Source organism: Thunnus albacares, chromosome 17 (assembly GCF_914725855.1).
Source record: "Thunnus albacares chromosome 17, fThuAlb1.1, whole genome shotgun sequence".
Taxonomy (NCBI): Eukaryota; Metazoa; Chordata; class Actinopteri; order Scombriformes; family Scombridae; genus Thunnus; species Thunnus albacares.
The window spans coordinates 24869909-24886378 of NC_058122.1; the positions used below are offsets into that span (position 1 = coordinate 24869909).

The following is a 16470-nucleotide window of genomic DNA, read 5'->3' on the forward strand; positions in this document are numbered from 1 at the left end:
ACCTCTGTGTTTTACAAGCTGCGCTGCCTCCATATTTCCCCGTTAATAAGATATAAAGTTAGAGTGCTAGCACTCACTCGGTCAACCAGGACAAAAATGATTGGCTTTTAATTTATTGGCCCATGTCTGTGTGCTGTGTGTTTTATGTATCAGTCAATGGATTCCTTATTTGTTGCCTAGGATACCGCAGGACGCTCAATGTCACCGTGACATACTGGGACACCTGCTAAAGCAAACACAGGGGCACTAGCTGGATTTAACATGTTAACTTATGAGTAGAGTATTAACACATTATATATGCTTCTGTCAGGTCATGTGATCACCCTCTGGTGAGTCTCTCCCGCCTCCCGCCCCCCACTCACACACAAACTTGTACACAAACTGGTACTAGAGAGACTGTCTGTGCGCTGGTTCGGCGTTGCTGCCACCCTCTGCTCCCCCCCCCACCCCCCCACCTTCCCCGCCTCCCCGCCTCCCCGCCCCCGCTGCCCTACAAGCCCCTGCGTGTCCTGCCCCAGACCCATTGATTTTATCGGGCGACGCCAAAGCCTGTTCAGGCCAGCGTCCAGTCTGCTGCGAGGCCCCAGGGTGACACAGGCTGTGACAGGAGTGCCCTTCTGTCATCAATGTCAGTGTATACTCTCAGATGAACGCATGCAAACACCAGAGGCAGGGATTAACGCTGGCTCGGGGCAAAAACACCCAGGAAAGTTCATAAAGAAACTTAAAAAGGTGAGAAAATGGGCCAATAATTAGGAATACTCCTTTTTTTTTTTTGCACTTCACTTTTATCACATTATTTCATGTTGACTGTGGGAGCCCATCGCTGTGCCCTAATCCTATACTGCAAACTTATTCTGACTGTGTTTCAGTATGTTGTGGGTTCATACAGGACAAAATGATAAATTTAAAGGGTGGTTTCAAACCTGTAGTTTGTTTACTCTGGTCTGAATCAGTGGATGAGTCGGTTAACTTGTTGCGTTCTTTTCACACACAAAGCGAACCAAAGTACATCATCAAAGACCATGTGAGAACACTTCTCTCATTGGTTAGATGTGTCTGGGGCGGGAGCAAGAACTGGAATACAGGAAGATGGTTCTGTCTGCCCAAATATCAAGAAGTGCTTTGTTGCTAGTCCGGGTCAGACCATGATATCTGGCTGCTAGCAACTGTTGAGTTTGTAATGAACATGGATATTGTGTTAAGGGGCCAGTATACTCTGTCAGAACGACATGTCGGATGGTTGAATAGCTACGGAAACCTCCTTCCCCCACACCTTTCTAATGCTGGTTTAGGGGGAAGCTGTGTCCGGCTATTTTTCTGTAACCGACTGTCAGATATTTACACCCACTTCACACCATGATCGGCCAGCTTTGCGGAGGTGAGAAAGCCAAGGTTTGAACTTCTCTTGTCTTTTTTCATTCCGGACACGAATATTTCTGTCACTTTTCACGTGAACAACTGAGTGCAACACTGTGAATGTCTTCGAGGAGAGACTGTTTTAAAATTGCCACCGTTGTCCCCATATTTGAACAATATAGCATGTCATTTCTGATGTGGTTGGACAACATGTTGTACATACTATTTCTGATAACATAATCTTAACCACATGATAATGTGTGATGGAAATGAAGGAGCAAATCAAGACACGGAAAATATGGTGGACAATGATAAAAAAGCTCTGGTGAATGCTCAGAAATGCAAAATATACCAATAAATCCACCTAAAAACATATTATGTATGTATATGTATGTATGTATATTACTCACAAATCTTTTGTTTTTTAATTTTAAATTAATAAAGCCATTCTAATGTCACTTTCTTATATATTTACTGTCAAACAGTATAGTGTATACTCAGTATACCACACACTGCATGACTGGGGGATTCTGTGCTGTTGGGTGAGAAAAACAAAGTGGTTTTTGATGTGAAAACAAGCAAATACATCGCCTAAAGCGGTAGAAAATGTTAGCACCATGGGGTCAGGAATAAGAGAAAACCCACGCAAAAATAAATCAGCAATGGAGGAGATGGAAGATGAACCTGTTGGGGATAGAAAATGGAAAATGGCCACATTGTCCTCTAAGACCTGCAGCAGCTTCTCCACACAGAGCTTATTTTACAGCATATTAGGTATTATTTGATAGTTTTTACCCGAAAAGAAGACAAACATTTCTAAAAGTCATTTCAAGAGAGAGAAAAAAGCCCCCCCTCTGACTAACAGATAATTTCCAACACCAGCATGCATCCAGGGGAATCAGACACACTCATCTCTCCTCCCCTCACATGATCTTCCTCTCTCTGTTACACTGAATTGATGTCTTTCAGTTTTTGTATTAGTAGCTTGCATAACTGGGCGTTTTCTTTCCCTCTTTCTTCTCTCAGCTGCTTAGCGCCCAATAGAGCAGTGGATGATGGGAGCTCCGACACGGCATGATCTAAAAACCCACTGGCGCTTTAGTGCGCCTCAGCTGGCTTATATAATCCCGTGTGGATGTGCAAACTGCTTTGCTATTGGGAGAGCTGAGGACTCACAGAAAAGACACACACACACACACACACACGCTGCTGATATGTGGGGTGTTTGTATGTATTTGTGTGTGTGTGTGTGTGTGTGTGGATGTCAGGACAGCGGATCAGTGTTGGTGTGTGTTTTGTGTGATGGAGCGGGGGTGCATGTTTAGCAGAATCAGATTCCTCCGTTTTTTGCTCAGCACCAAATATTTCCCTGCTCTCCACGTTATGCGATGACATCACCGCGTGTCCCCTCGATTTTGGACCGGCAAGCTCCCCGGTGATGTCACTTCCGCTGGGCCTTCACCTGAAGTGACATCATTTGTGTTGCATAACTACAAACCCCCCCCCCCCCTCTTCCTCCCCTGCATGTGAGAGCAGAGGCAGCTTTTCTCCGTCTCTGGCCACCCAGAGGCACCGTGAAACTCCTCATTATGGAAATATCAGGTGTGTGTCCACGAAATGGAAATGGGCAGATATAAAAATACACCACCAGGGATTAACACGGAGACACCCACCGAGGTGCCGTGTCCCCTATGACCTCCTCGTGCACCCGTACATGCCGCTCACACGTTTAAACAGGCAGACTGGTTTAAACGCTCTGAATCATCACGGCTCTCTTACTTGCCAGGGAAATGACAATAGGTGCTGTACAACTCCTGACATGAAAAATTACGGGTGCGAGGGTAAAGACAGGCGGAGAGAGAGTGAGTGAGAGAGAGAGAGAGAGAGAGCGATCGAGAGAGGCCTGACCTATATAAGAAGGAGGCTGAAATATTTATGGATGTGAGTGTCCTAATTGGCAAGCCACTGGGAGCACTGCGGCCTTCTCCTCCAATCACAGCCTGGGAAGAGGTTAACACACACACACACACACACTCGCGCGCGTGCACACAAGAGCGTCGGTGATCCGAGGGCCCGACGAGCAGCCTCCGCCCCGCGACCCTGTCATCCCCAGCATGAGAGACGCCTCGTTATAAGACTGATCTGCCTTCGCCGAGGCTTCGGCATTGTTAGAATCATTACCAGAGCTGTTATCATAACCGTTCTCTCTGGCACATACGGACGGGAACAAGCGCTCAGAGCGCTAAGTCAAACACAGCCTAATTGGCTGGGCTTAATCTCCAGCACTGGCACGCACTGCTCGGCTCTCTGAGAGGCCTCAATTACTGTCCCCGCTGATGGAGACGAGGAGACGGACACTTTCTGACTTCTAGTTTCAAACCACTGCAGGCTGCAGCGGGGCGGGGGGGGGGGGGGGGGGGGGGCAGGATGCACCACATCAGGGGTCAACAGGGACTCGGGACATTGGCAGTGGTTTTTAGTGCTGAGGTTAATGAGGAATGTGGCATATTATCAAATATAAGAAAGAAAACACTTAGTATAGTCAGACTTGATTATTACATATTACTGAATGAAACAAATTGTTTCATCACATTACCTGCGTTTTCACCAATTTACCTCAGTTTCGTGTGTTTTCTCTTTATGATTTTAAACTGTCCATGACCCGCGATAGAGTAGCTGTTGCCTAATGTAATGGCTAATGGGGATCCTAATAAATTAAACTGAATTATCACATTTCTTTGCTAAGTGCTAGACTGCAAAAGTAGTAGTAGTAGTTACGTTGTCAGTGGCTTTTACGCAGCCCAAAGTCAACACACCCACGTGTCACATATTCTGTATTTAACACCTGTACAAATAGAAAACAAGACACTGTAGTTTATCGAGCAACCAGCCTCAGTTTTGGAGGGATTTACTGACCAACAACAGCTAGCTTAATGTTAGCCCCAGATTCACACACATCCTCCAAGTCTGAACGAAACCAGGAATCCTTTGATGTATATTAGATTTACCAGTGGCTAATGTTAGCAGGCCAGCTAACATGTAAATAATATGGCACTGGAGTTTCTGGGAGTGTGTTTTCTCTTTTTCTGGTAAAGGCCGACTACGTCCGGTCCTTACGCCAAGCTAACATGTTTGGATGCAAACCAAATTGATATCAACCCTCCATCAAACTCCCAGTAAGACACTGAACAAGCAAAACGCCCAAATTATTTAAGGAACGAGGCGTTACTGGGATTAGTAACTGTAATGTAAGTACTGAATTTCACTATTTGAAAAAAATAAACCCATAATTGTATGTGTTAATGCCCAACACTGATTATAATGAACCGTACAGTTAAAGACTATAAGCAGGTTTGGAGCAATGACCAGCATATCCAAATGGAAGCAGAAGTAATATTACTGTGTTACATGTGTCCAAGTAAACTTTTCAATAAAGATATAATCTACCAACTAATGCTTCTCCAAAATGTTTCTTTATCAAAGCTGTCCTCACAGATATCTGCCATACAATGAAAAATGACAAACAATGCGCATTTTCAAAATATGCACTTTAGTTTTAGCACTTATTACTATGTACTCTGTTGGTGTTTTAATTATTTATTGTATTATAATTTTATACTTTTAAATTGTTCTGCTGGGGATAAATAAAGTTGAACTGAATTGAATTGAATAGACGTCCAAAGCAAAAAGGAAAATCCTCCTGATTGGGCCACAACAGCATAATTAAATGAAAACTAAACTAAAAAAAATAAAAATATATTTATTGATTTAGTGTGTACTCAAAAACCAAAGTACATTACAAGACAATATTATTATGCTCTTAGTTACTTTCCATCCTTCGAAACCAGTAGTTTCTGTATTACTGTAAGTTACACAACAGCGGAGCAGAGCTGTAACCATAGAAACATTTGCCGCTTTCATCTGATGCTACACTGTGACAGTGACCATAGAAACGGCTGTCTCCGTCATCAATAGGCTACACTGAAGCATAACCAGTAACCATAACAACACGAACAAATCAAGATTGCCTTCCAGTATCTAACCAGTAATGAAAAGTGTCAGACCTCTGAATACATTAAAGGAAATATTTGGAAAATCTTTCATGTTTCTAATCTCAACAGCAACATTTTTGGGATTAACTGTCAAACAGGAAGTCTGCTACTTAGAAATAAACAACCCAAACACGTTAATTGGCCAATCAGAACGGAGTATTGAGCTAACGATACTAACAGTACATCATGAGCTCCGAGTCATTGTTGTGATTTTTTTAGGATTAGCAGGCAAATGAGTTCGACAAGCATCTCTGTCTTGCTTGCACAAAGGAAAAGAGAAGAGAAATCAATGGGCTGTGTTTACAGGGTACACAGCCGACTGTAACACTGCACGTTATGTTACACACAGCCAAGCAGTAAAAACAGACGAGCTGCTTGGCAGGGCTCAGCCTGGCCAGCCTCTTGCTAAAAGCAGGCAGAGACAGCAGTGACACACGGGCCAAGAGCAGTTACTGGCACCGGGCTCCAGTCTGAGACGGGAGCAAAAAAAGTGGGACAAATTTCAAAAATATTCTGAGTTAAGTGTCAAGAGAACATGGGGAGGAATGCCTGATTTTTCCTTTGGGTCATTTTTCTTCAAAACAGACTCTGAGACGAACACTTGAGCAGCAAAAGACTATCAATCTAACGGCGCACACAGCACGGACACCCGTGAAAAACAAGAGGACATATACTCACGTAGGAAGTACTCAGATGGGTCCGCTTCGTAATCTGTTTCTTCGGGAAAGTGGTCTATCTGTTTACACATCCCTTTGAAGTTTCCTGTTGGGGAACAAAGAAAACGGATTTCAGCAAAGTTCATATAAGACATTAACCTTTTTTTTCAATTAATCTTCAGATAAATCATAGAAAGCTGTGAAAACTGCCCATCACAATGTGCTCCAACACCAAAAATATTCAATGTACTACAACGTAAGACCAAAAAAAGCATCAAATTCTCACATTTGAGAACCTGAAACCATCAAATATTTGGCATTTTTGCTGGAAAAATGACTTAAATGATTAATCAATCATTAAAATAGTTGCAGATTAATTTTCTTTTGATCTACAAATGGAGCCTTGCAGTAGTTCAGGCAGGCACAGAAGTCAGTTTTACAGTCACATGTTCCATACACCCTCCAATCATGTTTGTCCATGACCTGCTTCTCTCAATAGGCGGTCTATATAAACATTTTGTGCTCATTTAGTCTGCATACAACAACGCTGCCTCCTGCCCTCGCTGCTACACTCCTGCCTGCTTCAGAATTGAACTCCTCCACCTCCCTGAATGCTCCTGTGTTAGCATTCAGGTATTTGGGATGTTGAATGTTTCTTTTTCATGCTCATCAAATGTTGTGTATCTCAGGCTCTGCAGGGGGGTTAATGAGCTCAGGGACGGTCTGTCTCAAGCTCGCTCAGATGTGTTCAAGCGCATCGCATGAGCAGAGCCACACCGCCAAACTAAAATGCATGTTGTTACAGTAAAGAGCTAAAATGAGTGTTCTGACTGAAACTGATTAATCAACTATTCGTTGCAAATCTAAAACACTTTTTGTTCCTGCTTGTCAGACCCAATACTGTCAAAACAGGTCCTATCAGTGGGCCGTGGTTCTCTCACAGACCAGAAGATGCTCTTCAGGAAGCAGACCTGAGCACCAGGCCTCTCCTGCAGCAGGTGGCGGCTTGTAAACAAGAGCAGCGCAGCTGGTGCGACCTGGAGCTGCTCCAACTGCTGTGCGCGGGGAACCTCATCTCATAATGCTCGTTCATTTGGCTGACACCTCGCCATCCAGCTACTCTGTCCATCCAGGAAGAAGCATGCAGGCATCCCTCTCCTCTACCTCCCACTTCCTCCTGTCTGCTCTCCTCTCTACTGCTCTACTCAGCAGAGTTTTGCCATTGATGAGGTCACTCAAGGTGGCGTGGCAGGGGAGGCGCCCATAAGGCGGCCATTATGGCGAACTACTGCTGCCGTGAGCAGGCAGATGCCTGGGCGTTTGATTGGACCAGATTAGCGTTTCATTAACTTCTTCATCTCTTCTCCCTCCAGTGTCCCTCTAATTAGGTGAACAGGTGTTGGTTACCATGGTGCCAGGTGTTGCTGAGGAGGTCTTGGCAGCGAAGCATGATGGGCTCAGCGGGGTGCGGTTATTACTTTGTGAACTGCCCACATGCAGGGGAGCGAGAGGGACCCCCCGGTGATGACCACTCAGACATTAGAGAGGGTGTCACTTGAAAAAAAAAGAGCCATCAAAGCGTTCTCGATCTGCTCGCCCACCTGCGTACAGTGTTTGTGTCGGGGCTACCTACGGGCTGGCAACCGCCGCCGTCTGTTAAGAGACTCAGCGCAGGATGGATGGGTTTAGATGGGGGGAAATGTTTGTTTGGATTGTCTCAATGTCATCGAGTTTAAATGAAGGAAATGTGATTTTTTTTTTTTTTCAGTAGCGGAGGAGAGAGAGAGTGTGGGAACCTCTGCATGAAACATCCGCTAATCCTTGGTGGACAGAATCCAATGCACCGACTATCCTTTCTCCTTCTGTCTCAGCTCTGGCCCATAATCAAAAAACACTTATCGATTCTCATCAACAGGTTCCACAGCAATTAAGACAAGAAAGAGGGAGAGATAAAGACAGAGAAAAGCAGGGATAAAGACAGAGAAAAGCAGGGAGAAAGACAATGAAACGGAGGAAGTAGAGGTAAATATAGAAAGGGCAGGGAACAGAGAGGTTTGAAGGACAGCGAGGGAAGATGGAGTGGGAGGTGGAATACATCAAGTTTGAGTGTCACAGTTTAGGTCTCGGTAATTGCTGAGCCATGAAAAAGCCCTCCAGAGTTTAACGGACCTGCACAGTTTTGAACAAGATGCTTTTGATATGCTACATAAAGTTCCTCTTTCGGTGGCAAACTAGAGATTAGAATTGGACTTGTTTCAGTCAGCTGTAAGGTGATCTGTTACCTGTTAACTAGCACGATAGCATAAAGCTCGAGGCTTGTTATCCTCAGAAGCTTCAGTGGAGCTAGCTGTAGCATGCCAGCTCTCAGATGTGAGCTAGTGAATACAGTAAGTGTAACCCTGCCGCCTCCTGCAACTACTCCCCCAGGTTGCTGCTGGAAATAACAATATGTTCCTCTTCAACTTGCCAGCTTAAACAAGCTTTAAATAAGTTGCATTACCAGGAGAAGGGAGGGGAGAGCACACTCGTGCCTCCTCTTGGAGCATATTTCACTGAGAGATGACTTGTGTTTACATACGACTACATTGCACGTTCCCAGTGGAGCTGTCTGAGCAAACTAGCAGCAGCAGCAGCCCACAGAGCACCATGTGTGTGTCTTAACAGCGTTATCAAGTGGGTGTAAGATTTGGTTTGCAGCTGGCCGTCCCATTCGCAGTTGTGCGATTTGTAATAGCAGCTGTGGAGAGTGGCCTATTGGGGGAACCACTTCAATTAGCGTGCTGAAAGATTTATGTGACACTTAACCGCTCCAAACGGTCCTTTTCTTGTAAGACATGTAAACTCATCAGGCTGGTAAATGTTTTATAATGGAATTTTCATTTCAGAGACCTCCCCACGTGAGTGTGAGCGCGAGGCCGAGGCATGGAGAGACCCGATTGGCCATCAAGACGCTATGGCAGGGGGACCACTGTTGAATGGAGAGGTGTTACCGGAGGCTCAGGTGTCTAGTGGGTCAAAAAAACCTATCATTCAAAGAGAAACACCTGTATTCACAGAGCACTTTCAGCACAGCTCTGAGGATTACTAAAGGGCTCTGTGTTGAAGCTCATATTGTGTCTGTAATTTCACATTCAGCAAAACAGGATGAAGGGGCAGTGAGATAATGCAGAGGGTGACTTTTAAAAGTACCTTAAAGATCCCAAATGTTATGTTTATTATTTGGAAATTCAAGCCACTAGAATCAGGTTGAAGGATTTTAGGGCTAAACACAAAAAAAACAACACTACGAGCTCTAAAAGTCTAAAGCCACACAAGCAACTCTATGAGGCTGTACTTCAGCACTGCAGTACTTCTAACATCTGCATGCTAACCTGCTCAGAATGACAACGCTAACATGCAGATGTTCAGCAAGTACAATGTTTACCATCTTAGTTTATTGTGTTAGCGCACTAACATTTACTAAGTTGCACCGATTATAAAGTAAAGTCAAAGCCAGAAAACAAAATATTGGGGAAATTATGAAAATTAAAATTCAGGGGATCACCAAAGTTATTACAATTAATCCTGAAGAAGACATAATGGCTGTACAAAATGTCATTATAATCCATCAAATAACTATTTACCAAAAAACTACAAAAGTCAACCACATTATGGCGCTAGAGGGAAAGTCAGGGGACAACCAAAGTCATTGGGATTCATCGTCTTGGGACCATGAATGTCTGTACCAATTCATCTTGTAGACGTGCAGATATTTCACTGGATACCCACCAACAGACCAACATCCTTAGAGCCAATGCTGCTAGCATGACATGAATCATTGTACAAGATCGGGGAATGTGTACTGATCTTTGAGAGGTCAAGCTCAGCGTTCAAGGGGAAGTGGGTTTAGCGTATTTTTCATAAAATACAAGAAGGCAAAAGGTTTTGTACATTTTTTTTTGGCATTTAATTCTCTAAAGACAATCATTATGACGTGAAGAATCAACTAACAAGGTGAAAAAATGTTTTTCCTGACTTTAAGGGCAGTGAGTCAAGCTTATTTGCGTAGCCCTTAATCACTGTTAAAGTCTCAAAGGGCATCACACAGATAATTTAACACAACAAATTAAATATGAAACCCTCAGAACTTTGGCATCATCTTAAAAAAAATAAAAATCAAGACTGTAACTATAACCAGCTCTGCCTGACTGAACAGTATAAATCAAGTGGTAATAATTCGTAGAGCTGCCGTCATTAAAGCAGGTTATGTGAGATCCCATGCTGGGATTGAGCCATCACCGAACCCCATCAGACCCCTTCTGCTGGGGTTGGATGATGTGTAAGAACATGTGTTTGAGGGGGAGAGAGAGAGGGGGGGGGGTTTATCCAGACTTACTCAATCAGCCCAGTCACCGCTGGCCACTGTGCCCCCCTATAGTGGGAATGAGCTATGGGCTAACCCCATGCCCCCTGCGTCCCCTCCTGTCCTCTGCAGCCATAAAGCACTTCATTACCACACAGCCTGAAGAGACAGAGAAGCACTCAAGAGTGGAGTGCAGTGGAGAGGAGGGGTTGTTGTGGCAAAGACAAGGGGGGGGTGGGGGAGGTGGGTGGATGTAGATTTATAGTCGCCCACCACCGCGAGGCTCTGGGTCTGCTCCTGAGGGATCGGGGGTTTATCCGGTCAGTGGCGAGTCCGTTTTCAGGCCCAAACACATAACCACGAGGCGATACCTATTCCTGGGCGGATGACGTTCGCTGTGTTGCTCTTTATTCATGTTTTTAAAAAGAGCTGCTCCCCATGAAGCTCCTCGGGCTGATGTTCACATATGGGTGCAGGGTTTTGGACCGACTCCAGCTGAAGCATTGCTCTGCTTAATGTGGAAGCAGTCCAAGGTTTAGGTGGTGAATGGTTAAAAGAGGTCTATCATGCAGCTGGGAAGGTTTTTCTAATGCTATTGATACCACAAGCATAACCTCTGGCTCCTGGTTATTGGACAAAAACAGGAGAAGAAAACCCCTCATTTTCTCTCTTGCCATCTTTCTCAGATGTAGAAAGAACAGAAGACAATTTTCTGGCCTGCTGCTGAGCACTTTCTACACGTTGTAAGGCAACTACAACCCATTTCTCCCACCATGACTCTCACTTAATCTTCATTTTGCTGCCACACCCCCACAGTTTGGCTATATCTGTACCCATATGACAGAAGTGACCACGCAAGAAAGCCAGGAGCTACAAGGTACGTACATCAGAGCCTTTGATGCACATCATTTTTGCATCATTAACCTAAGTTTATCTATTTGTCGGGTGAGGTTCAGTCAATGTTAAACCAAAGATACCAAAGAGACCGCACATTTGTTGTATGCTTGTCAAGCATTGTCGTACCATCAGCAGCAGGTTTGTTAACTATCCAATCAGGCATGTCGGACTTTACGTGTCCAGCGCAGGGTTGGTACAGTCCCTATGAATTGCTTTAATTCCTGGAGATTTACCAACCCACTCGCCAAACAAAATGGTGATCATGACTCTGCCAAACTCTAGATTACAAACCGACACAGGAAGGAAGTCATATTGGCTATCACCAGATTGTACATATCTGCAGGTAAAAAAAAGAGCAGAACTGGACAAATCCTTCCTGGATGCCTGAGGAGAGAGACATCCGGGTCAGGCCTGCCCACACACGAAAACCCTCCAACGGTAATCAAACATGATCACAGCTGCCACAGCTCTGCAGATAGAGACAAAGGTTTGATGAGACACAAACACGGAGGAGGTGCATGATGGGATAGGGGAGGGTGGAGAGATGAGGGGGGGGGGGGGGGGGGGGGGGGGGCGCGCAGGGGGTCAGGAGGACTCTTAACTGAGTGGGAGCTGCCGTTCAAAAGAGAAAGAGTTAGAGAGAGAGAGAGATTCAAGCCCACTTCTGATTCGCCAGTGGGCGGCATTCTCAAAAACTTTCCAGGCAGCCACAGAGTGTGTCAGCATCCAGACCCCCCCCACCACCACCACCTCCCCGTATCCTTCTCCTGCCCCTCCCACCTCCATCCTCAGTCCCTACGGCAGCCGTTGCCATGTGGACATCACCGTTCACTTCGGTTGCCATGGATATAGCTATCTGGGCCCCTACTAGGGGGAAGATCACATGGACAGAGCCGGTGAGGTGTCTTTAACCCCTGGACACACAGCGGCTTCAGTGACACAGCATGCAGCATTAGTCAGCTGACGTTACAGTAGCAGCACGGCAGCCTGCGAGCTAGCGAGAGCTCAACACAGCGAACCTGCAAATGCAGTCAGGTATGCTCGTGTCCTTTCAGGTCAAACACATAAACATATAGCAGGATTACACCGGCAAACACCTGATGGAAAGAGATATATAGCATGCACGGGTCATTTAACTGCACAAATGAACACAAATGGTCTCCTCTGGTCCGGTGTTTTGTTGTTGCGCCATTCTAAAACTGATGTGCATGCATGTACAGTACGGGTATGTGTGTATGAATCCCTCGTGGATGAAAAGGTAATGGGTTCACGCATGTTACACGCTGACATCTTCTCCCCCCTAATGAACAGCCGCCCTAGCAGCAGTGACAAGAGCCCTAATCGCCTTATTCATCTTCATAATCACACCTTATTCATCCTTATAATCACTATATTCATCTTGGTAATGACCCCGCTAAGGCAGGGAGGCCCATACGCACCGTCTTCCCCTCTCCCATCATACACTCACAACACAGATGTAGCGGGGCATCTCGGGGCTGTGAAAACAGGCTTTTTTCATGTCAGCGTTTGAGCACAAGAGCTGTGTGAAAACTTAAAGACATAGAAATGACACTTTAGCTTCAGTAATGCAACGTATTTCCAATTAAATCAAGATTTTTTCTCTGAGTGACATCCAAACACACCATGATACTGCGAGCTAACAAGTTCATGACGGGAGGGGTCAAGTGGGTGCTAAAAATCACATTTAATTGGGTATAATTCAAGTATACGCAGTGCAGGATGAGTCATCAAAAATATTTTAACATTTTCCAAGGAGAAAAAAGAGGGGAATTTTTATGAATAGATAATCAGGAATACTTTTGTAGCCACATTAGCAACATCAGTCAGTCCATCATGTTGGTCCAGTTTGAAATATCTCAACAAATACTGGATGTTCATGTTCCCCAGAGGAAGAATCCTACTGACTATGACGATCGCTTGACAATTATTCTAGCACCACCGACAGGTCAAAATTGTCATTTATCCAGTGAAATATCTTTAAGATGGATTGGCTCAAAATTTAATAGACATTCATTGTTTCAAGATGTTGTATCCAAATGACTTTGATGACCTCTCTTTTAGAGAAATCATCAGCTGTACTTTGAGTTTAGTGCTAATTAGTGAATGTTTCAAGGGTTCACATTACGACAACTCAGGAAGGTTGTATGATAACTGAGTCGTATGAGGGTTTAAAATACTGTGCATATTATTTGTCACTCATCGAGATATACATAAGGACTCTATACAGGTTGAACCGTTCTGTGAAGTGTAAATAGTGTAAAGAATTGAAGAGTGCATGGAGATAAATATTAAATGGTAAGAAAACTTTATATACATAACGTAGGTGGTTACATACAGTATATACAGCCTGTTCAGATTTACATAAATAATAAATATATACAGACTGTACCTATGAATATATATAATTTATAGGTAGAGTGGGTATTATAGTGTCCAGGGTTATTGCACAGTGTCTGAGTGTGTTAACTGTTCTGTGTCTGGTGGTTTTGGAGTAACGTGTTCTGTAGCACCTACAGAGGGGAGAATCTGGAACAGAGTATATCCAGGGTGTGAGGGGTCTGCAGATCCTGGATGTCGAGCAGGTCGGCACTGATAATCTTTTCTGCAGACCTGAGCGTCCATTGTAGTCTGTTCCTGTCCTGTTTGGTGGCCGATCCAAACCAGGATGTGCAGAGAACAGACTCGTCCGTGCGTGGGGGATTGTGGATCCCAGAAACCTGAAGGATTCCACAGCCAACACAGTGCTGTTGAGTATGATTACGGGTGGAGGGTGGGGGGAGGGGGGGCAGTGATGAGGGGCTCCTCCTGAAGTCCATTATCATCTCTGCAGTTTTGAGTGTGTTCAGCTCCAGATTATTGTGACCGCACCTCAGGGCCAGCTGTTCGACCTCCCGTCATCGGTGTCACTGCCGAGTGCGTCACACCCTTCTGGTCAGACGGGCAAAAGCTGTCCAGTTCTCAGAAGAGTCCATCAGCAGCACCCACAGGGAGAGACTTTCCCAGAACACAGGCCAAGTAAACACCTCACACTAACTCAATAGCTCAAAATCAGAAATCATATTGTTCAGTCCCCCAAACTCTATCAGTCTCATTGAGAGTGGCCTTGGTCTCTTGTCTGCCAGAAACTTAGGAGTTATTATTGACTCAGATCTAAGCTTTGAATCACAGATATAAAAAAAAAAAGATGTCCAGTCCTGCTTCCTTCAAATAAGAACCATCTCCAGAATTAAACCAATGCTCTCACACAGTGGCCAAAACCAAAAGTCACTCTCTTGCCTTTTAACAGACAACATCACATCACCCCAATCCTGGCCGCACTCCATTGGCTCCCTGTTCGATTTAGAATTGACTCAAAGATTTTATTGATCACTTTTAAAGCACTTCTGGCTCTGGCTCCAAGCTACATAATAGAAATGTTGACCCCGTATGAGCCAGTGCACAGCCTTTAGATCCTCAGTTGGGGCCCTTTCTGTCCGTTCCAAAGTGGAGGCTTAAATCTAAAGGTGACCGCGCTTTTGCCATCAGGGCCCGTCGGCTTTGGAACGACCTGCCTGAGGAGATAAGGCTCGCAGAATCAGTGACTTCTTTTAAATCACTTTTTGTCTTCTCTCTACGGTGTTTTTATGACTTTTGTCTCCTTGTATTAACTTTATCTTAATTTTGTCTCGCTTTTGTTTTGTTTCGGTCTCACTGTTTGACTTTCTGCTGTTTTATTGCCTTCTGAGAGCTTTTTAAATGTGCTAAATAAATAAAGTTATTATGAAGAGTTATATTAATAAAATTACACATATCCACTAGATTTGGGTTTAATTATGTTGAACAACAGACTTTGGCTGATGTGAGGCGTCCATGTTTGCTGCTTATTCTTGTTTGATATACTATTTCATTGTGTCTTTAATGCAAAGCTAGTTGGAAAGGGAAAACCAGGGAGAATACAATATTAGCAGCCTTGCAAATAAAGCTGCATCTTGCAGGCGGTGGAGAAGTTGGCAGGTATGTAACAGCAGCTGTAGCTGTAGGTGATGTGGGAGGCAGACTAATGGAGGCAGCGAGGTGCCGTCAGGTTTCGGCTCATTGGAGGATGACTGACAGATGTTAAGACAGTCATTTGACCTCCCACGGCTCGACTCTGAGTGCTTTCCCCGACAAAGCTGCTACTCTCTGCCCCCTGAACGGTGGGATGTCCGCCGCCGCTTCTGACGTGAAACGCGGCGCGCGCCACATCTGCATGTCTCTCTGTTTGCTGAGAGCGGCTGCAGCGGCCTGTAACAGCACTGTGTGGCTCTGTTTACTCCTGAGATGATGTGTTGAAGGGGGTGAAACAGGAAGGGAAGAGGAGATGGCCTGTGATCCACTACCAAAGGAGCAGCGAACCCGTGGGGAGGCCAAACCCTTTCTGTCATATTCGTTTCCCCCCACTGCTTTCTTGACTCCTCTATTCAAATCACTCTTTATTTATAGTCTCCTGTTTTTAAATGCTGGTTCCTTTTCTCTGTTTCTCAGCCCCAGTTTTCTTTCAACCTTTTTGCTTTTTAGCAATGCTAGCAGTGTGGTAACGTCGGTCCACCACTTTGGTCCAGACTAAAATATCTTGAAAACTACTAAATGGATCCCCAGCATCCCCAGAGGATGAAGCTAACTGACTCTGGTAATCCTCCTAGCATCTTACTGACATATCTCAACAACTATTGGATGGATTTCCAGGAAATTTGGTTCACATATCCATGGTGACCTGAGGATGAATGAATGGTAATCCTCTGACTTTTCAACTAGTTTTGGTTTATGACCAAATATCTGGTCTATAGAAAGTCTCAGCAGCCATACACTTCTCTGCTCTCTGTTTAGGAGCGGCTCAGATTGTCATTACAATAACAATAGCTGGTCCATCTTAAGTCAGTCCACCTTAAGTGAACTGGTCAGGTTAGGCTAACCCATTGTCATTAACTTCAGGGCTAACCCTGTTCACTTTAATCAGCAGGTGGCAATCAAGACACAGGAACTTGGCTCGGGTCTTGGGGAGTTGTAGCATTTATTCACTGACAAACAGCCTAAACTGTAGACACACTGCACTGCTACATTCACAGCTGCTACCTTCATACTCTCTGTCACACACACACACACACTCTCTCTCTCTACCGTCATG

The 16470-nt window shown here is 44.7% G+C and overlaps 1 protein-coding gene across 1 annotated transcript in view; it reads right to left on the reverse strand.

Moving 5' to 3' along the window:
* cacng2a (calcium channel, voltage-dependent, gamma subunit 2a) overlaps positions 1-16470 on the reverse strand; it is a 68499-nt gene that overhangs the window by 17329 nt on the left and 34700 nt on the right. The window contains exon 2 of the mRNA XM_044332082.1: positions 6090-6173. Coding sequence (XP_044188017.1) covers positions 6090-6173 — 84 coding nt within the window. The remainder of the gene's footprint in view (positions 1-6089; positions 6174-16470) is intronic.